The sequence below is a fragment of the Phasianus colchicus genome, chromosome 13 (genome assembly GCF_987193195.1).
Source record: "Phasianus colchicus chromosome 13, bPhaCol1.hap1.1, whole genome shotgun sequence".
NCBI classification, from domain to species: Eukaryota; Metazoa; Chordata; class Aves; order Galliformes; family Phasianidae; genus Phasianus; species Phasianus colchicus.
Genome location: NC_143448.1, coordinates 15,982,567 through 16,004,877, shown reverse-complemented (window position 1 = coordinate 16,004,877; position 22,311 = coordinate 15,982,567). Strand labels below are relative to the sequence as shown.

The following is a 22,311-nucleotide window of genomic DNA, read 5'->3' as shown; positions in this document are numbered from 1 at the left end:
CTGGTCAAAGAGATTGCCAAACTACATTTCAGACCAACTGAAGCAGAGTGAGCTTTTCCCTAGAATGAACCCTGCTCTGATTTCAAAGCTCCCTGCCAGCCCTTCCACCCCTTCCCTGCTTTTTCTGCACCAACAGACTTTTCCTGTGCGTGCCAGATGCTTCCCTGGGGACTGCAACTAACCATAGTGGTCTTCATGCCATGGGTCAGCATCTCTGCTTCAGCCTCTGACTGTGCAGCTCATAAAATCATTTACCTCACTATAAAAAACACATTCTTTACAGGCTGAAAGCAGGGGGTCAAAGAGAAGAAATACAAATAAGAAAAAAGGAACAGGAAGACCATGGGTACATTTGCAGATGAAGTGCTAATGGGAGCAGAATTATCTACTGTCTGTGGACCCCGTCTTTAAAATTAGGAAAAATCTGTGATGTGAACTAGACCTTAGAGAAATGTTCCGAATGTCAAAGCATTAAGAAATGCTGGCCAGCACTAGGACCATTTGCTACTCACATGTCAAAAGGTGGCAGAATTTGACAAGCTGACTTATAAGATTTTAAGACGGCAGGATTTCACCCCTTGTCTTTCACACAGATTCCAAGCAGCTTACTGAATATCATTCAGAAACATAGTATGGGATCAGATACTTTAGCAAATATCACACAGCATATACATTCACAATGGGATCTCCTGAACACTGCCCCCATCCTGTTGTTAACCAGGAATTTCACACCCTGCTTGTCTTTCTTTTGTACCTCCATTTCTGGCAAGTACAGACCACAATGTGCTATGGCAATACTGCATGCAGGGTGACATACCAGCTCTTTTAACTCCCTCTGCCTGTCACACAGCTGTTCATACATTCTCTTTCCCACGTCTGTGCTTTCCAGAGTAGAGATGATCTGGAGCTGGGTGTCATTATTATCGATGATGTTGTATTCCAGCATCAAACACAAAATCTAGCAGCAGAATGAAAGAAGAGCAGTCACTGCAATGCTTGCATTCATTTTTTTCCAAATATCCTAATTAACTTGGGCATGCTAGTTTAAATTACTGGGTACGTTTTTAGAGGATGCATTATATAGGCTAGACTGGGGAGGATCTTAACGACATTTACTGACTTCCCAATACAAGAAACACATTTTTTATTGTAAAGAATGACCTCCAGTCTCTGAAAGTTACCCTATGTATCCTGGCTTCCATTAGTGCTCATTCCTTCTGACCAAGAGGTGCAATTACTTTGTATCAGTGCTGGAAGATGGCTTCATGCCACAGTCCTCATCAGAACAGGTACAATCGATTCGGTATTTCCCAGGTACCCTGGCTGGACTGCTGAGTAGCAGATTTGGGATATTATGCATGAGCAGTAGAGCCATGCAGCCAGCTAAGTGCTGGATTTTCTGCCCCTAAGAGCTGGGCTTTCTGTACCCACAGAGTGCACATTAAGTGCACCCAACCTACAAAGAGGAGAGATTTGAGAGGCTGAGTGAAAATGGCATGGGGAGTTGAATGCTGCAGCCAGGCACTCTCCATCACTGGGACTGTGCCTGATGCCCCAGAAGCAAGGCAGACCCCAGCAGATGGCTGCAGTGGGACACAGCCTGCACTCTCCATGCTGCCCTTCATTTTCAGCTACCTCTGTCATGGAAGCTATGGAGAGAATAAAAACTTTCCATTTTAATTGCAGGTATTTTTTAATGAAGATAAGTAACATTAAATTGAAAACAATTATGACCTCGTCCACCTAGTTAATCAATTTCTATTTTCCTTTGGCACTTCTTAAGAAACTTCTCTGAAGGAACACAAAAACCAGTATATGCTATTAATGCAAGAAAAATAACATATCCTAAACACTGAAAATACAAGTAAATAGTTTCGATAAATGCACTTTCTTTTAGTGCTGATTCTGCAGGTGGCAGGACAAGCATTGAGTGTTCAGTCACAGAAACGTCTCACTGCTCTGAATTCTGATCCCTTGCTGCAGCCTGTGCACTCATTGCCATTTATTTCCCATCATCGTCTCTCCAACTGAATTGCAACAAACAATCCCTCTGTCCAAAAATTCTTGCACTCACCTCTCATGTAATTCACACGTATCTGTAGAGCAACAATATTTCACAACACAACTGCCTGCTACTGGTGTTTGATATGACAGACTTGAACTCAGCTTCTCTAGTTCCACGGGATCTAATTCTGAGAAGGCTGTGTGAAACTGAATCTTAATGCTGCTCATAAACCATATGATTACGTATGTTAAGGGCTTACCTCTACCATCGTCTGGTTACCCCTCAAGGCCAGCAGCATGCAAGGTCCTAATTTATTTTCAGCCAGTGAAAGCAGAAACTTCTTTGTTTTATAGCAAGATCCCATTAGAATATGAACCTATTTGAGAAACAAATAGCTTAAATTAGAGGTGTAAGCCTAAGAAATACATATGCATCTAGAATGGACACTGTTATGCACTCAAACAAACAAATAAATAAAAGGAGGTCTCCACTGTTATTAGGGCTGCAGTTTCTTTGTAGCTGTATAGCTGACTAGAAGTCAGTTTTTGAACAAGGTAATGCCTGGAATGATGGGAGGGAGTAGGAGTGCTTTCCTCTGCAAAGCAGCCCAGCTGACAGCCTGATAAAATCTCTGCAGGAAACATTGGAGCAGCTGTGCAACTGTCCCCATCCCATCCCTAGCAACACGATGACCCCAGCTCCAGGGGAACCACAGGAGAATTTGTTTTCATTGCTGTTTGCAGCTCAGTTTCTCTGGAAATGCCAGCTGGAAATCAAGGGTTGTAAGGGCTGTATGTAAAAATGGTGCTGGCAATCTGCAGGCTGAGCACTAGCCTTGGAAGTGGTGATGGATAAAATCATCTCTCAAAGTGAAGAAAAAGGAACTGGTGAGGAAAGAAAGAAGTGCCCAGTGAAAATCCAGCAATCCTCAACCCTATGTTCCTGTAAGTCAGAACTTCATTTGCTCCACCTGGGCTATTGTGTTCCTTTTCCTTTTGCTTTATTTGCCCTGAAAGGAAAGACATGCTAAGAAAACTTCCTCAGGAAGACTCCTAGCTGACAGAAATGTTCTGCAGACACTCTCCTAGCACCAGATAGCACTGGAAGATATCACATAGTGACACCTATAGCTGAAATGCAAAGTTACTCATACAAATCAAAGTCTCATCTCACAAGAGGATGGCAATGTCCTTTCTCATTTAAAAGATTAATTTCAGAAGATTTTGGGCTCCCAGCTGAAAGTTTCATTTTATGGCCCAGGTGGCTGATTCACCAGCTTGCTGGCAGAACACAATGTGTAATTTCCAGTGACCTGCGCACTAAGAGGTCCACCATGTAGAATACATACCAGCACCCCTCTACAAAAAGCTTGTAAATCATGTTCCTTGGTCCACAGTATTGCCTGGGCTATGTTCAGTACTACTGAAAATACCACAGTTGTTCCATGATGAGGTCAATTCTAAAGAAGATCAAGTGTAGAAGAAGATGCAATTCTTCTTCCTTATTGCTTCACTACCAGCATTACCAAGAAGGCCTTTAGAAGAACACCTTTAAGGAAGTGAGCTTCAAGCTAAAAAAGATTTTACTTTATGCAGTTATTAGCATTAAGATTTTTGGAGGTTTTTTTAAGTGATGGAAAATACTGATGCTAAGATTAATATAAAGCCCATCTCTGAACAGGATGTTTTTCAAATTTTATGATTAGTCATTAGCAGCTCTTTAAGTATTTATCAGCATCTCTGCAAAAGGCACAGAATACTGCATATTAATGTATGTCAGCATTGTGCTTTCTCATGCACACCACCTCCTGATGCTTATAAATATCATGGACCCACAAAAGCTCTCAGGATAATGATTTAGTTCTGGACACTATTTTTTTTTTTTTTCCAAACATGAGAAGACATAGAATAAGTGAAAACAGATAAACCCTTCTGAGAACAGTCTTTGCCCACTCTTTCACAGGTAACTGATCAATCTGAATTTAAGAGAACAGACATGTCCTAAAATGTTCGGTATGACTTTATATATATTTTTAAATGCAAGTAAAACTTTTTATTGCCAGCTATGCATTACCTACTTACTGCAAAGAAGTTACTAAACCCATGTTATTGCAGGCACGTACCATACTGGCAAACAGCTCTCCATCATCATCACATGCCACTCCTCCAGGGCTGTAGAGCTGGAACCAGCCATCTTTGCCAGCCCGCACACTCAGCAAACATGAGTGGACCTGCCAAAAAGCAAAGACATTGGAAAGGTTACAGACCCTGTCAGCAATCACCAGTGTCTCCCACACTGCACCAATAGAGGTAACCCTGCCAACCTGGGGTCTACTGGAAGTTTCATGGTTAAAATCACAATTTTCCACTATAAAGAAGGAGGGAATCGTTAATTGCATGCCCTTTTTCATTTGCTGTACAGAAATCAAACACAAAATGGCTCTAATCTAGAACAGCTCCTTTTACTTGGGAATAAAAAATGCAACAAAAAAGAAAAAAGAAACAGTCTAGATTTCTGAGCTTCTGCCATTCTCCCCCTGTTCTCCCAGCATGTGTCTACACTTCTGACGTGATACAAATACTGAATGCAGTGGCTGATGGCTTGCTCATTCTAATCATGTACAGTTCTCATTTCTCCTGCTGTAATAAGACTTATTAGAGTCAGGATGAAGGAAACCAACACAGAAAACTCAACAGGAATATGTAAGGTGGAAGTTGCACAGAAGAGCTGGCACATATAAACTGGTGTACAATCATTTGTCTAAATTTGGCCCACTAGAAGGATTAGTATATCTACTCTCACATTCTAACAGAAGTATCACCATGAAGCTTTCTTCCTTTTTTTTTTTTTTCTTTCCCTGAAGGAACACAGAAATTACGTTCTGATTTTTGAGGAGATGGGGGTAAAGTCCATGCAACCTTACTTGGACACGCAACAATAGAGAGAGATGAAATCCTGATGTCATTCTAAAACAAGAAGGTCTTTCTTATCCAACACAGGTGACTATTGCTCACAAAAGCTGAAACACTGAACACGTTGAGTCTGGGCCATGATGACAATGCAGGCTCCTCACCCACAGCTCAGGGGAGCTTTCTTTCCTTTGTGCTGACACCAAAAATTAATTAACACAGATGAGAGGTTCCCTCTGATTCAGCCAAAGTTGCTCACGTTAAACAAGTTACATGTGTAGCTAGGAAGCAGGCAGCCACCAAGAGGCTACAGCTACACACTCATCCCAGTAATGTGCCTCCTACCCTCTGTCTCCTGGTGATTTATGAGAATTACGGTCATTTGCACACAATGTAACTTAAAAACAGCTAAGTAAAACCTGTCATTTTTTGAGCTGAATGGATCCGTGCATTTTGCTTCCCTTTTTTCATATGAAAGATGAAAAACTGGGAAAGAATCTAGAGACTGGTTGTAGTTTACTGCAGAGCAAGGACATTAACTGAGCTCAGGCAAGAAGGTCACAAATGTATGTTTATACCTAAGACAAGAAACCACTCATAGAACAGTATCTCCTGAGTGGGTATTTCTCCCCAGAGCCTCAAGCACAGAAAAAGCACATGTTTAGAAACAGACTACTTAAGGAAAGTTCTTCTGAATGAGATCCCTCCAATTAATGCTCTGGGTAAATGGGCAATAAACTTACTTCTTGTCTTGGGTCTTCTGCAAATCTCTGAATCACATATTTCAGCTCTCTACAAAACAGAAAAAAAAAGGAAAAAAGAAACGTAAAAGGACAAGTATAGGCAGCTGTTGCTTGCAGTATTCACACAGGTGTCACAGCTCCCTTGGATTACTCTTTACATGATATATATTCATGTACTTTAGAGAGATAAAAGTCAAACTGCTTCCACAGAAGGAAATATGAAGTCTGAAAGTGATTACCAAGAAGAGAGTCTATTCAAAATAGTCTAGAAAGGCTTTCAGAGATGTGCAGTGACAAACTGGTTTGTAAATTCTATCAGAATCCAGTATCTTTAGTCCTTGGGCTCCTGCTGTCACAGTAAATTACAAAGAAAAGTACATCTTCTTATTGCTAACAGAACATGCTCACAGCACCACACAGATAAAAAAACTTCAGAGATACAATATTGAATAATACATCACTACTGTTATTGACTAGAACAAGTTTTTAAAATAATTGCTCCCCTTAACAAAACAAACAAGCATCAACTTACTTTGTGAATTTCTCATGTGCAAGTGCCCTGAAATTTAAAACAGAAAGGTATGAGAATTTGGGAAGAGGAAGGGGGAAAACAAAACAAAACACAACACACTTTTCAGTTCATTCCAGATAATAAATGGACTAACTACACAACCACAACACAAAAGGCAAAAAGAATAATCTTTCAAAAAAAAAACTCAGGTAAAGCATCCTTCCATTAACATCAGAGGGACCTTAGGGTCAGAAGGAATCAAACAAAAGACTAATAAAACAGCTATGTCATTATAAACAGAATTTTGGCCACCTCCAACAGCCAGATGAATACTTAAATTGCAATGCAATTAAGATATGGTCACACCTAATTAACATTATACACCAGGAAAACAATTAATGGTCATTCTGTGAAGTGTTTTGCTCATGGCTTGGCTTACAGCTCTCCCAGGGCTCAAATTTAACTTAGGTAAATCATGCCTCTGTTGCCTACTTCCAAGCTCTCGCTGTAGCCCAGGTAACCTGGCACAGAGGATTAGACCTCACTGATTCAAGACACTAGGTCATTAGGGGATGTGATAAGCCAGCAAATTGTACAATTATAGGTTGTAATGTCTGTCCGTGGAGGTCTGCATTTTATGAACACAACTGCTCATTAACAGGTTTCTGAGGGAGCCAGACTGATCCATAGGGTAGCTTCTCCATATAATACAAAGTATAAATGATACAAGTCTCTGTGATGCCAGTAAAGCATCTTCCTCTACTACACCTCTCACTTAGCTCTCCTCCTCACCAGCTCTCCTTCCTTCCTTGTCTGTTAACCATTTTGCTCTTCGGGGTCCTCTTAAAGTAATGAGTATGGGGAGGACTTCAAGTTTATCTCCATATCAGTAAATTCAACACTATATTCTAAACTTACACTTGGGGCACAAAGTTCTTATTATATATAATATATAATATATATAATAATATATCTTATTATAAACCATTATGTTTTACATTGTGTTTCATTATAAAACAACAGGAATGAAAATAATCAAGTAAATGCTAAGACAGAACAAACTTACTCCTTCGGAAATGGGATAGGTTGAAGCAAGCTGGCCAGGGCTGGTCTCCAGTCATCATAGTCTGACCTGAAAAAGGAACATTTTTCTTAATAAGATAGCATGTATAGAATATGGTTTGTCAACAGTTGGTTTGAGGAGTAAAAACTATCTTACTGCAGGCACTAACAACTCTTCTGCTGGAGTGAGACACTGCTCCAAAGATCTGCGGTGACATTTCCCTTTCCATTTTCAGCACATTCTCCACTGAGGCACAATAAATCTGGTATTTACAATGACCTCCAGAGAGGTCTTCTTTATGTCAACTTAAAGACATTTGCTGTTTATGAAACCTGTTGACATTTAATCACTAAGTAATACTTTCATCTAAGTTGGTGCAGCAATTACCAGGCCATTGCTATTTACAGCTCTGCTCTGCATTTAATTGGAATTTATTTTCCTTTGCTAGAAGGCATAAGTCCAGTTGTGAAACAAAGATAATCCCTCATTTTTGACCTACACATACCAAATACAATTTTACAGTCTAATTTATAAAATAATGACATGACATACATCTGGTACTACTTTCTTTTGTACGCTTTTACTCAGAACTTTTCTAAAGATTGCTGTGCACATTCACAACTCATTAACCCTTTTCTCCTCCTGCTTCAAAAACACTGTTACTATATTCCTGCACAGCAATATGCAAGAAAAAGTGGTCAGCAACCCTGTTACAGGAATCAGAGCTTGAGAGAAGAGGAAGATGAGGGGGAGATGAGGGGGAGAGGAGAGGAGAGGTGGAGGGAGACGGAGAGGGAGAGGGAACATGGCACAAGGGAACAGGTCAGTTTAAACAGGACAGAGCCTTCTGCTCAGCTGAGAGGATATTAGAGAAGGAAGCACTGCCAAAATTGAGAGTGAAAGAGGACAGATGGGGATAACCACTGCAGAAGGCTCAGGCCAAAGGACCCCAAAAGGGATGTCTCTGGTGTGTTAGCACCATAGCTGCCAGCAGTGTATTATTCTCTGCTTTCAATATACAGGATTGCCCTTCTAGGAGGAGCTATCCCTAAGGGGGTACTTGCCTGACATAGGGCAAAGAGAACATCCAGTTTAACAGCACATACTGGGCAGTGTGGAGCGACATGGCAGCATGTCATCTCTTGGGGTGAAATACTTTGGAATGGCTGTAGAAGGTAGTTCAGTAGATCCTACAGTCTCCTCTCACTGCTGTTACCCTTTGGATTTCAGTTTCAAAAGCTAGCTTATTGGCTGCAGCTTGCTGCAAACTTGGCACAGAAGTCTGATGTTTCTTTAGGAAGGAACGAAGCGTAATGTTCTCAAATGGCCGGTACGACTGATAGCATTAGAAACAGACAACATATGCACAGGAACCATTCCAAAATGATGCATTTTTTGCAAAGAGAAGGTTCTAGATGGATGCATTTCCAAAAGTCTCATCCACTTTTTGAATGACATGAAACAGTCATTTCCATAAACTAAAACAGGTTAATACACATGAAGTTGGACAGTTCACCAGGGCACGTTCATGGACACAGACAATTTATGTGCCAGAGCATTCCAATTCTTATGAAGCAACGTACAGAGAAATTTTATTTGAAGGAATAACTGGCACTTAAAAAGTCAATCAGAGGAGCAATTATCGCTTGCCCAAGAGTGGTATGACTCCAGGTTACAAAAATATATAATATCTCATGCAAGTAACCAATTCAGAAGAACCAGGATCTGATAGTAGCTTATTATATTGAAAAGGAGATGAGTGCTGTACAAAAGCACTGTGGGATGAGTTAGCTTTTTGTTCTCACTACTCTACAGAAGTTCCTTGTTCAGTGCATGCACTTTTATTTCCCATGCCATTTGCAACTGATTGCCTTTCAGTAGCTATCTGTAGCAAACAGCCCTGCCCTTTTCACAGGTGCTTTCTCAGACAATTCTAGCAGGTAATTTCCCACCCTCCTCCTGAAACTCCTCTGCCAACAGGCTAAGTAAGAACCACAACATCGTGTGGAGTGGAGGGGTTGTCTCTTCCCACAGCTGCACTGGTTAAATGACCAGAAATGAGTTTAGGGACAAGGCTGGAGCTTTAAGGCAGTCACGCCAGCAGCTGAGGAGGCACTGACAAGGCAAAAATCTCAGTGCTGGTTCTTCTCAAAACACTAAACAAATAACATCTGAGAGTCTTGGCTATGTCCCCTGATAAATACAACTTGTTTATTTTCTTCTTGTTATCTTTAGCATTGGAGGGACCAAAGCATATTGCATGTCAAGCTACGGTAATCCAAAAAAAGAAACTCCATGCCCATGCCAGTCGCTCTAAAAGCCATTTGAGCCTAATTTTCTCCTCCATGAAAAATTTTGTCCTCTGGTTTAAATTAGGAGTAACTCTGAATTACACCTACCTACAGCGAGCACTGATCTCTGAATCACACAGTTCTTTCCAGAAGCAAAAACCCCCATTACCCACTTAAAGTATTGAATCATTAAGGTTGGAGAAGACCACTAAGATCATCTAGTCCAACCATCATTAGATGCTAACCAAACAGTGAAAATGACCAATTTTGTTTGGTGCCTCCAAGCAGCCTGACACGAAGCAGGACTTCATTACATGGAACCATTTTCCCCACTTTGCCTGTGTAAAGTGAATGTCATGAAACACCTGCAGAGGTGCTGAGCTGCACCTCTAAGATGAGCTCTCTTGCAAATGGACTTCAGCTCTTGAGTTTGTGTCCTCAAAGAACTGACAAATGAAACAATTCTATTATTATCATTATTGTTTGAATATTCCTCCTAAAATAGCACCTGATTTCCCTTCAAAAATGACAGGGTTTGTTTGTTCCATGTAGTGCAAAGAACTTCATGGGCAGAATTTTGAGCAGTAGAGACCCAAATGTCAAAAGGTTGCATGAGAAAATTCAAAAGGTGCTCAAGGTGTTTCACATCACATGAAATAAAGCATCCACAAATCTCTCCTGAGATGCACTTTGAGGCTTAGCTCCTGCGACATCTCAGTTTAAGTGTTACACCACTAAAATTCCTCCCTAAGCAATCTGAAGAACCGTGATTAGTAATAATGGGAACCAATCAATTTTTCCTGGCTGCTCTTCAAAGGAAATTGCAACAAGCAGAAAAAAAGCTGCTTTGTAATAGACCAACGCTGCCGACAGAATTGGAAAGCATCACCCTGATGAGAGCTGGGAGTTACGTGCTGCATCCATTTGCAGAGCAAAGTAGGTGAGAACCTACTGCTGCATATCTTCCTAGCAGAAGAAAGGAAGAAAACTGTCTCTTGTGAAAAATACAGAACTTGGTCACATGAGTGGGACCTGAACAAAAAATCTACATAACCTGTAATCCCTTCAATCTATGCTAGGAAACATGAAACAAACACAGCACAAGAATAAAACTAAACTACTTATTAAAAGCCTACGGTGTTTCTCCTCCTCCCACCTATTCCCTTTTCAAAAACACTTTCTTTCTGTCTGCGCTCATCTCATCTGACTTCTCTTTTCATTTCAGACGGCTGCCTCTTTTGTCTTCTTTTCTGGCCCATTCAGAGCTCTAGCACATAGCAGAGGTGTTAGAAGCACTGAGGGGAGGGCCATGGTTTGCCCCAGCTGAGGAGCCTGGCCCTAAGGCTGAGCAGGAGGGGATGGAGCACAGAGATACGGGGAGGGCTTGGAGAACAAAGTCCCCTTACAGCCTCTCAATGGGTGCCAAGTTGCACAGAGCTCAAACCCCATGACTGGGCTTACAAACAGCCCTTCTGAGGGAACAAGCCGCAGCCTTGGCCAACCTGTCATGGCCTAATCCCCCTCCACAGTGATTTTGCCTTCAGGCCATCGTTGCTATCGGCCTGTCGACATAATACATTTTCTTTGCCAGGGATCACCTTTCACCAAAATGAAAACCTGCCCATATGTCATGTGCGGCACAAACAATCCAAAACATATTAGCAGCCCAGGGCAACCCTGATAAACATGACATAAGAGAATCCACTTGGGATATGCAGAGCATGCCCCTGACCTATTGGGGAATGCGGAGAAGGCAGGGGAAGCTCCAGCAGACACTTGCATTTGGAAAGCTGTCAGTCTTATCGCCCAGAGACGGCAAGCCCCAAATCCTCTTTGTTTTTAGAGTGTAATAAGGAGACAAGGAGCAACTACACAGAAATAGCTCGTTTCTCTAGATCAAGCAACTTGGCAAGATCAAACATCTTTTAGGCAACTTCTTTGTTACCTGACAGTAAGAAGATGGCCAAGCCCTCCAACATGCGTGCCCCTGGGTCCAGCTCCTCTGAATCACATGCATGAGGCTGAGCTCAGGCCTGGGGCAGGCAAACAGCTCCACGGGCCCTCTGTTAGGTACAGCACCAAGTGCCACCTGGAGCTCTTCAGACCACATCAGGTTTTGATGCTGATCACTCCGTAGAAAAGGACACACAGCCTCGTTCATCATAAATTTCTCTAACCACAGATGTGATGTTCAAGCCTAAGTTTGACTGTATACGAAATTCCCTAATGCGTAGAAACATTAACATTCAAGTAAGAGCTGGGCAATGCTAAGCAGCTCTCAGATCCCCAGATTCAATATGGTGCACGGAAAGATTTCAATTAATTTAGTGCATTTTCTAAGCACCAATTTAAGACCGTAGCATTCAGGCTGGCATCAATAACCTTATCAGAGTCCAGACTGCATTAGGGGATATTGACACAGGAGTTTGATCCACTTCTGAGTGCAGGACAAAAATACTATGTTCCACTAAAGACCGTCCTTCCTCTGCCAACATCTTTCAATCCATGATTTCATGTTTTCCTGAGTATGCAATAGTTGTGTACTGTTACTCAACCAAAATGAAAAAGGTTCAAAGATATTTCCAGTGCTATGAAAACAGCCAAACAGCAGAATCCTCTAATCTGCACATTTAGCCTTCTGTGCAAAAAGTGAGTTCTTACAGTGGCTATTAAATAATTGCTGTTACATTTTAATCACTATTAGAAGCTTTTTATTCAAAAGTATGTATCATGTAGGCGTTAGGTGAACAATAAAAAGTCCTCTGCTGAAGAAAACTGTTAAGAATTCTCATTTGCTAGACTTTCAATAATTAAAATCTGCCTAAATAAATTACTCCCTGCTGCCCTAAGTTAATTATGCAAAAAAGATACCATTGTTGGTGACTCTCTTGTTTTAATGATGATATTGAGTCAGACACCTAAAAGAACAATTAAATTCAATGCTAAGCAACTTATTTATGTTTGGCTTACCACTGTTATTAATAAGAACATTATTTTAGTGGCTGCCCGCTGAGAGCTCAGCTCCTGGATAACTGTTGTTTTCATAATGAATGTTTTCTTCCTATTGGCATGATCTCCAACTCTCTTTCTTCAAATTCTCCATTTTTCAAAGTACAGTAACAGTATTTAGTACCTCAGAAAGGCTTTGTTCAAGAAGAGCTTGGGCATGCAAAAAATATCAGCATCATAACAGGATTGTCTGGCATTTCTGTCAGTAAGTACTAGCCCTTCTATAGTGCTTTTCCAAAGCTATATTTAGTTTACCATTATATTACAAATAAAGAAAATGATGCACAGGAAAAAAGCAACTCATCTAAGATCTCCCAGTAAGCCAGCAGCGGAATCACGAGTGGAACTCATTTCTGCAACAATGTTTTTGGGACCAAAAATAAAAAATAAATCAAAGGATGAACAGGAATGGAAGGGAACCTAAATCAGTGGAACTGTGACAATATATACCAGCCGTGGTTCTGGCTTAGACGCTGCCTTGTATTTTTACAGGTTGTGATTTCATAAGCAGGGTGTGGGTTCCGGCAAGGCAGTCTAAGGGAAATTGCATCAATTGTGATTGTGAAAATAAAAAATAAAAACAGATTAAAAATTGTTTTAAGGTATGGAATAAAATAAAGAGTTCTCTGTGCAGGAAGTAATATGGGAATGGAGACCTGGCATATCAAACTTTTAAAATTTAGAGAGACTCTGAGGACGAACATGCCTGTTCACAAATTTGTTTATAAGCGTGTGTCAGCTGCGTGATGAAACCAAAACCGTTGATGCTTAATGAGTCAGCATCCAAGCCAGCATCAGGACTGAAAGGGTTCATACTGTTTATGGAAAACATCTAGAGTCATGGGGACAGGAATAAATATACAACATGTTTAATGAAGCACCTGGGTCTCAGTGCATGAAGACTTAGAAACCATTAGATAGAGGAAAGACAGATGCCGTGCAATTCTAAATGTTAGCATTCTTGAAGGTAGAGAATAGGGTAAGGAAACAAAAATTATCCTTCAGCAGCCTCCTGCTCAAGAATCTAATGGGAACAGTATCTTGGATTCACTTTTCCTGTCTCCAACTCTGTGTGTCCTTACAAATGTATGTGCAAGGCAGCTCAACAGTGAGTGAAGTAATTACATTAAAATTGGTGTTAAATATTCTGAAAATACTGAAAATGTGGGAAAAAAAACTTTCACAAAATCCTTCATTATGGCATTTGGACTTCACGCAGTTCCTAGAGAATGTACAACCAGGCTAGCCCTTGACTCCAGTGTAGTCAAATACTGTTTACAGAGGAGTCTGAATTTTACCCACTGTTGTGTAACATTAAAAAAAAAATCAACTATTACTTCATTAAACCTTCCATTGTTTAAAAATCATTAGGGCTTGCCTATAGACATACTGCAACACAGTAGGAAAGCTGTATGTCAAAGCCAACAAAACTGTTTTGGGTTGTTTTCCTGCATGAACATATGTTCTATTACAAGCTTCTGTTCTGCAGTCCACCTTCTGTATTACTCCTTCATTTCATTTATTTATTTATCCAGGAGATAAACAAGCGTTTCCCAGAGACCTTTGTATTTTACATTCCTCTTGAACATATTCAGAGGATTTGCCTCCCAGGAAACTATGAAGCCATCATATAGTAAAGATTATTTGAGCACTTGTTCATTATACAGGTTTGCTATACCAAAGCAATTGATTAACAAACAGAGGATCTATTATAACAGAAGTAAATTTGAGCAGGCCATAAAAATTCTACAAACATGCAAGGAGAATACCCAAATGGCAAATACTGTCCTCATCCAGCTCCTGAAGAAGCCAAGGCAGCAGTGCTGCATACTGCTGCACAAGCCACATGCCTAACACAGGTCTACATTTTTGAGCTTTGTCTTGGGCAATCCCAAGAGCCCTGGAGGAGATAAATGGATCTTTTATTTTGGCAGCTAAGAACAAAACAGAAACCACTGGCAACAATGTCCTGTCTTCTGTAACATGCGTGAGGCTCACTGTACAAATAAGCTTTCCCTTTTCATCTTCCTAACACTATTTTTAGAACATATTGGCAGTGCCAGATGTCTCTTTCAGAGGTTAGACTCCAGTGCTGGAGTTAGATTTATAACCGTGTGCTTGCTGGCCACAGATGTTGAAGATGAGAGGCCTATGGGAAAAGCTCCCCCATTGCTAAGATGACATTGTTCAAAAAGCTGTTTAAAATAGTTACTCACAGCATCTTGAGTATTTCCACATAGCAGCCAAGGATCCTGTCTGCCTGGGCGCTCAGCTCAATGCTCATGGTGCTGCAGGTGGGACTGACCATCAAGCAGTCAATCAGGTTGGGCTCGCTGTCATTGCCCACGTTGGCTGTCATCTTCTGATTAGCCTTGTTGTTGTGCTCCACTTCCACATGGATCTCATTTGAAGTGACAATGACTGGCTTAAGCCGGGATTCAGTCAAGGTAGCCTCCTGAGAGACCAGGTCAGGACTCGTGTGAAGAAGGCGGAGGGGGAGATTAGGCTTTCGGTCACACTGCTGCTGGCAGCCATTCCGAATTTCCTTCAGGCTTGGCGAATTGTCTCGACTGAATTTTAAAAATAAACAAATAATTTCAATAGCCAGACATAACAGTGGAGAGCGGGACAGACAGAGAAACATGGAGAAGCCAAGATCTGTCGCAATTTCCCACTGCTTTTCACCCTAGCCCACTGTATTGCTTTCTCCTTTGTGACTGGATTATTGAAATCAACTAAAAATAGTAAAATGCTGCAACAGGACTACTCTGCAGCCCCTGTGCTACAAAGATTTCAGCTTTTCATTAGTCCAGTGGACATACCAGTTTAGTATAAAGGTGAACTTTCCCATCAAAGTTGTACCAGCTGTAACAGGATCCATGCCCAAGTATGTATCTGGCTACAGTACATGCCCAGACACTTGTCTACAGCCCTCGTGTCTGGAATTTCTGTTGGACAGTATGCAGCCCCTGTCCGTGCTCTACCATGAGGAAAGTCAGATAGTCATAAACAAACAGGAAACACAGCAGACAGGAACCCTTCATGTCTATTGGAAACTGGCTCATGTGTCAGGAGCTGCAGCACCTATCTTGTGATAAGTCAGGAATCAGATTTTCCACAATAATGGAGACAGTATCATGAAATCAGCTCAGGTTCAAAGCTGTGAATACACAGGGATTTACACACAACCCCTTCTAGCAATGGGTGGAGTGAGAATGAAGACATGCTCCTGCACACCCACACCCATGCTCACACCAATCTTGTTTACAGCCTGAATGAAAACTCTTTGATGCCACGGGCTTGGGAGTGAGGAACAGAGGGTGAGCTGAGAATTCATACTGACCTGTTGATAAACTCTTCATAACATGAATAAATGGCTGCTAAGCAGACAGCTACAAGATTTGGCAGAACCCTAGGATGGGGGCATTGTCCAGTTGGACCGTGCATGCTGAAAAACAAAAGTCAAGATTACATCACTGCAGTGAAGATTTCTGTGGGCAAAAAGAGTCAGACAGAAGGAGGTGCTGGAATAGACTGCCTTGGGGAATCTTAGGAAAGGTCATAACACAGTTATTTTAAAATTGTAAGTTGCCATCAAATAGTCTACTTCAGAAGAAGGCTGAGTTGCTTCTTCAGTTCATTCAATGTGTTATCTCTACAGTTCCTCTGAAAGCTCATGACTGAGCATTATGGGGTCTAAAGTTGATGGGAATCTCTCTATAAAAGCTTTGAGTCTCAGTGTATAATGGGAATGTACATACAGTGGTGTCCATTCACCTCCAGTGTGTATACAGTCAGAAAACCCCATATATTCTCATATATTTGAGAATAAGCTAAAAAAAGTTTTCAGCAATATTTCCTTATGGACACCTCTCACTTATTTGCTGTTTGCCAGTACTGAAAGCACCAGCTACTCACAGGTAAGCACAGAGATGAGCAGGACTGGGAGAAGTAATGGAAATAAGCGTGCACACAGGACTGGTAAGTACAGCATAACATTAAATGTAACTAACCTATGAATAAACTTCTTCACCACCTCCATTCCAGCATTCAGCTCATTCAAAGCCAGAATGTACTCCTGAGTAAACAGACGCAATCGAGGGCATTTCCCAAAATCCTGTCCAAAAAGGAGAGACTCAGTGAAGACGGTGAAACATGCCTGCAATGTACATTGAAATTGTGGGTTTTCAAAAGAAATCCATTCAAACACAACTGAATTCACTCTGTTGCTATGCTGACAGCTTCAGGAGCACAGTACCACTGCATGCTGAAGTAATGCGCTGCTCCCTAATAATGGCATGCTTTGCAATTCTCTTTCCACCCAGATCTATTGGAGTACTGAGTCCAAGCCCAGGGCCACCAATACAGGAGGGATGTGGACTGATGAAGCAGGTCCAGAGAAGGGCCACAAAGATGATCAAAGGCCTGAAGCACTCTCCTATGAAGACAGATTGAGGGAGCTGAGCTCATCTAGCTTGGAGAATAGAAGGCTGTGGGGAGTTTCTTAGAAAGGCAACTTACATATGAATTTTTACTTCAATATTTGACATACTGTCTATTCTGTTTTAAGTGAGAATCTTGTTTGACGCATGACCTTTAAGTGATCAAGTATAAAACACAGATCAGTTCTCTCTCTAGGGATCTCTACCTCAGGTACAACGTGAACTTGACAGGTGAGCTCAACAGTTGCTTGCTTTCAGTCCTGCAGTCAGCAAGGCACCTGCTAACTGAAATCCCACGTCTCCTCACCTTCCATGCTATTTTGAGATGTGAAAGGAGTACAATCTGCTGTCTGATAAGTGTTATTCCTCAGCACATTTCTTCATTTTTGCAGGTATAACCTTATGATACAGGTTTTACAGAACTGCAGAACTAAATTTCTAAGTGTTTCTAACTGCATACCTCCTAGTTATCCCTCCAGCACCTGGATGGGGAAGAGGAGTCAACACGAAAAACTAAATGGCACCTTTGTTAACAAACCAGGGCACTGCAAAAGAGAAGACATGCTTCCAAAGTGCTGACACCTTCTGTTACTTATCTTGGTTTCAGGCACTTCTAGAGCATAACATCTGATAGGCTCTACAACTAGAGAAAATTACCAAAAATGTGAATGCAAGCCCAGACAGAACAGTGATCCCTTCAAGTCTCCATGTCACTCTTTGCCACTGCTGAATGGATACGTGGTAACTTCACACAAGAAAAGGACTGTCAGTGATTTCACAGTTGGTTTTACAATTAAATCCACTGAACATCTAACAGCTCCTCCTGGCAGTGCAAATGCACTTGGTTCCACAGCACGAGACCACACAGATTTCATACCTCCACTAGTGCCATTTAACTTCATCGAAACTCCTTACACAATAGCTCATGAAGTAACAGTGTATGAATATTTTCAACCCCTTAAGTGCCCTATAACTGAAATTAGAACAAAAGCCCAAGAGATTGCAAAGAGGATGTCATTGCTGGAAGCTCTAAAATAAAATACCTCCAAAAATAATATGATGCTCTATCACCACATCAGATGCTAAACGATGGACACTATCAATATTGTTCACTCTTAAGATATAAAGCAATAGTGGTTGCATTCAAATATTTGGGCTGAGCCCTCAAAAAGCTGAAATCAGAAGGCAGAGAGGCTCCAAACACTCCCAGAGCAATTCAGCACATCCCCAGCCTACACCCACTAGCGGGCATCAGCATGACAAATGCTATCCTTACTCTTTTGGGACTTCAGCATGATAGACAAATAAAGTACTCTTTCTCTGTTTTATAAGTGTGAAAATGTGGAGTAGAATTTGCCATGAACTTACCAAAGATCACAGAGGAAAGTAGTGGCAAAGGTTGGAGCAGACAGCTAGCTTTCCTGCTCTAAGCACACTAAACTGCACGTGGCCTCCTAAGGTTATGAAGTTTACTGCCAACAGCACTGTCTCCCTGAAGGATTACTTTATTTACATGCACACACACACATTCTTTAAAAGACTATTCAGTACAGAAATCCCCAGAGAGTAGTAAAGTGCCCAAATCCACTCCAATTAATATATGACACCGTAAATTCTCTGACTACACACTGCGGTACAGACATGTTGATTTTCAATCTGCAAATGTTAAGTACAGTAAATATACCCAATTCTCTGAAGCTAACCAAATACAAGCATTACACTATGCATTTAGATTTTATTTGAGACCCCTCAAGAGCTCTGGATTCTTTTTAAAAAATCAGCCTGAAATCCAAGAATAACATTTACAGAATATTTCATTGAACACTACAGAATATTCAAAAATGTTTACATGTCTGGAGAGCACAGGCACAGAGCCAGGAATATGACCTTTTCGCCATCTTAGGCTTCCCAGCTAGTTCTGTAAACTCGAGGAGTTAAATAATACTCTTATAAAAATAAGGAATAAGAACTGTTTTCTACTGGATCCATGCTGTACACAGGAAGATGGGATGGTTTCCAAAATTATACCAGTTCAGTGAAATGAAATTGCTTCTGTAGTTACAGAGGGATGAGACCCATCGCTGACATCACAGCTAGGCTGACTGCCTTAAATATTTCATTTATTTGTTAATTTTTTGCCAGTGTGGTGAAGTAAAATTTATTTGCATAACATAAAACTAAGGCAGGAAATTTAATATGCCTCAAAGAATGGAGGACCAGTAAGCACTCCGATCTCCCTTTGGAAAGGAGTACAGATCATGCAAGAATATATTCAGTGTCGGTGAAGGGAGAAAATTTGGTACACAGGGTGGAAAGAGAGGCTGGTTGGGTAGTTCCCTAGCATTTATTCCAATCACTACCATGGAATTAATTGGCAATATGAAGAGGGAAAGCAGCCTAGGAAAGAACAGTCTTAAATGACAGGAGTTCATAATGCTTGGAATGAGAAGTATGGAGAACAAGTAGGAAAACATAAGGAAACTCAGGAAATTTACATAAGAACATATTGAACATGAGTCTAAGGAAAAATGGAATTGCAGAGAGCTAGTGCTGTCTTAAAGACAAAATGTTCAGGGTCTCAGTTCAAAAATCAAAAAAGTCCCTATGCTGATTTTGCTTTTTAATTGATTTTAAACCAATATAACAATAAGGATGACATGCAGAGCATAAACAAGGAGCCAGGTGGGAGAAGGCTGGAGCTGAACGAGCTGGCAGTGCTGCCAGAGAAACACTCATTGAATCACAGCTTTGTCTGAATGCCACTGCATGCTTATTAGTTCTGTATTACGAAGCGATAAGTGATTACATGCCACATTCACACTGGGGGGGTTTGATTTTTGGTGTCACATTGCTTTGTGCATTATGGACAAGACAGCAGTTGCTCATTACACAGGATGTCACAGTAAGATTTCTCTAACTTGACCAGGTTCCCGTAAAGCACGCACTCACCATGTTGTGTTTGAGAATCCGCTGTACCACTGGTGTGAACACTTCTATCACAACCATTGACCGTGGGCGCTCTCGGCAGTGCTGTAAGGAACAAGTCATTTAGTGAGCTGCAGAATTAGCAACGTGGGTCTCTCTCACCCATTTGGGCTGGAAAGGACTCTTGAAGGTCATCTGGTCCAAACTTCTGCTCAAGGCAGGGCTAGTTCTGAAGACACGTGAGCCTGCTCATTAAACTTGCCCACTCAAGTTCTGATTATCTCTGAGGAAGGAGAGTTCATAGCCTGTAATCAAAATTTCCCTTGCTGCAACTGTACAAAGCCTGTCCCATACCTTTAAAGATAATTAAGTTCCCATTTCTGAAGGGAGACCAAAGGCATGAAAAAATATGAAAGTGCCCATGTAGGTTGGAGGTGGGCAACACAGAGTTTTAGAAGTATTTCAGATTGAGTCTAGAAATAGCCCTGAGGCTGACTTACAAAAGTGAAACAAAGTCAGTGTTGTGTCTTGAAATTTGACCTAATTTCCACAGGTGTGACTGCTGACAAGAAACTCTGGGTAGGAAATTTAAGCAAGATCCAGGCAATCTGACAAATGTACATCCACTCATCAGCAAGAAGATTAGAGCAGACTTAAAACTGAAACACAAAGAAACCTAGAAGAAAAGTAATATTTACAAATCCCAAAGCTTTGCAATCCGAAATACTCCAAACTGTACAGAAAAGATGCAAGCAGAAGAATAGATTTACCAGGAAAGAGGTCGAGTCCTTAGGATCTTTCTACTGACATTACCCAATGACATAATACCATTATGTCTGAGTTACACACCGCATTACCAACCCACTGACTCCAGTGATTTTGCATTAACTAAATAGAACACACAGTTGGACAACTCATGTACCCAGATCGAGGTGGAGGAGTCTGAAGATCTGAACTCTTATAAATCATCAGTACTATGCAGGCTGATGTAGTAAAAATATGGATCTATTTATCAGAATGGTGCTGTCAACTATTTCAATATCACTAATTGCTGACCAAAAGATTTGAGGTAAGGACCTAAAGAAGAAACCAAAACCCCCTTTAAGAACTACACTCAGACACAAGTAGGAGATTTCAGAAAGCTGTTTTGATACCTTGCAGAAGAATTCACAGAGGTCAGGAGGAGGATGGTTGTTTTCCAGCAAAGGTGCAATTGCCTTTAGAAAAAGAGAGAGAGAGAGAAGTAAATTAATTAGAAGACTACAACAGCAGTAAGCTTTTTGAAGGGGATTTTTTTTCCCCAAAAAGAGAGGTCACTTTACTTTTAAAAAAGGACAAAAGCATCTGTATAGGAATTAGAGATGGGCTGTGCATTTTACGTGTAAGCTTACACTTACTATGAACCCTCTGGAAATCTTTGCTTTTAAATACACCAGTATAAACCCACAACACTTTTTTTTAAATGGTTTGAATGAAAACAAGAGCAGATCCATTGTTTGGTATGTAACACAGCAAGGACAACTCTGCCTCACTGTTTCAGTAATAACATCTCTCTGAAAGATACAACAGAAAAACTTCAAGCAAACGTGTGTCTTATGAAAGAGTTCAAACTCACATACAGCCAACAAATCATAAAAAGAAATACAGCACTCTTCTTACCTGGAAAGACCCTTTTTATCAAAATCGAGCATCTAACTTTGTGAAAGTTGAGACCAATCATTCCTTTTTTGTTGCTATGCAAACCAATGTGGTTATGCTTAGCAAATACATTGGGGGTCATACCTGGCACTGAAAGCATAATGAACTTACGTTGTTGTTAGTTCCTTTGTAAATTAGAAAATAATACTAGAACAATGTATTCTCTCTACATGATGGTGCCTTCGGGCTTTTCCAATCTTGAGCTAAAGGGATTCCCAGTACCCATTTAAAAGACTCTAAACATAGCAGCTAGGACATTCTGTATTGAGCAACTGAACACCAGATATTTTATCTGGATGGCATCTGCAGTTTTACTATGGTAGCCTATTTTGCTTTGTGCTCTCCCTCTCATCTTCTTCAGTATTTCAGCCTCAGTGAGTTTGCTCAAAATGTGTTTCACAACAGCCACTTTCACAAGCAAACAGGTTAAGATTAATGTGAATTTCAACAATGAAATCCATATGCACCTGCAAGACCTGTCTGGGCTACCATGTAATATTTGTGAAGCTTCTGTTCATTCTGGTGTAACTAGTCACTTCCTCTGCTGGTGGCCCAGCAACAGTGGCCTGATGGAGAAGGCAACGTCATGCAATGAGACTAGAGCATCTTTGCTACCCATCCAACACCCAACCTAAAGAACTTTCTTCAATCCATCTCCTGCAGTGTCAGTCATAGCATCTGCCAACCCCCACCAGCCAGGCAATGCAAAAGCCCC

At 41.0% G+C, this 22,311-nt stretch overlaps 1 protein-coding gene across 1 annotated transcript in view; it reads right to left on the bottom strand.

Annotated features, from left to right (window-relative positions):
• The window catches only part of CMIP (c-Maf inducing protein), a 123,056-nt gene that overhangs the window by 8,070 nt on the left and 92,675 nt on the right, over nt 1-22,311 (bottom strand). The window contains exons 6-16 of the mRNA XM_031615386.2: nt 21,053-21,115; nt 19,923-20,003; nt 16,545-16,648; nt 15,875-15,979; nt 14,748-15,101; nt 7,235-7,300; nt 6,190-6,216; nt 5,658-5,706; nt 4,128-4,235; nt 2,265-2,381; nt 818-958 (exon numbers count right to left, since the gene is read on the bottom strand). Of these exons, the coding sequence (XP_031471246.1) occupies nt 818-958; nt 2,265-2,381; nt 4,128-4,235; nt 5,658-5,706; nt 6,190-6,216; nt 7,235-7,300; nt 14,748-15,101; nt 15,875-15,979; nt 16,545-16,648; nt 19,923-20,003; nt 21,053-21,115 (1,215 nt within the window). The remainder of the gene's footprint in view (nt 1-817; nt 959-2,264; nt 2,382-4,127; nt 4,236-5,657; nt 5,707-6,189; nt 6,217-7,234; nt 7,301-14,747; nt 15,102-15,874; nt 15,980-16,544; nt 16,649-19,922; nt 20,004-21,052; nt 21,116-22,311) is intronic.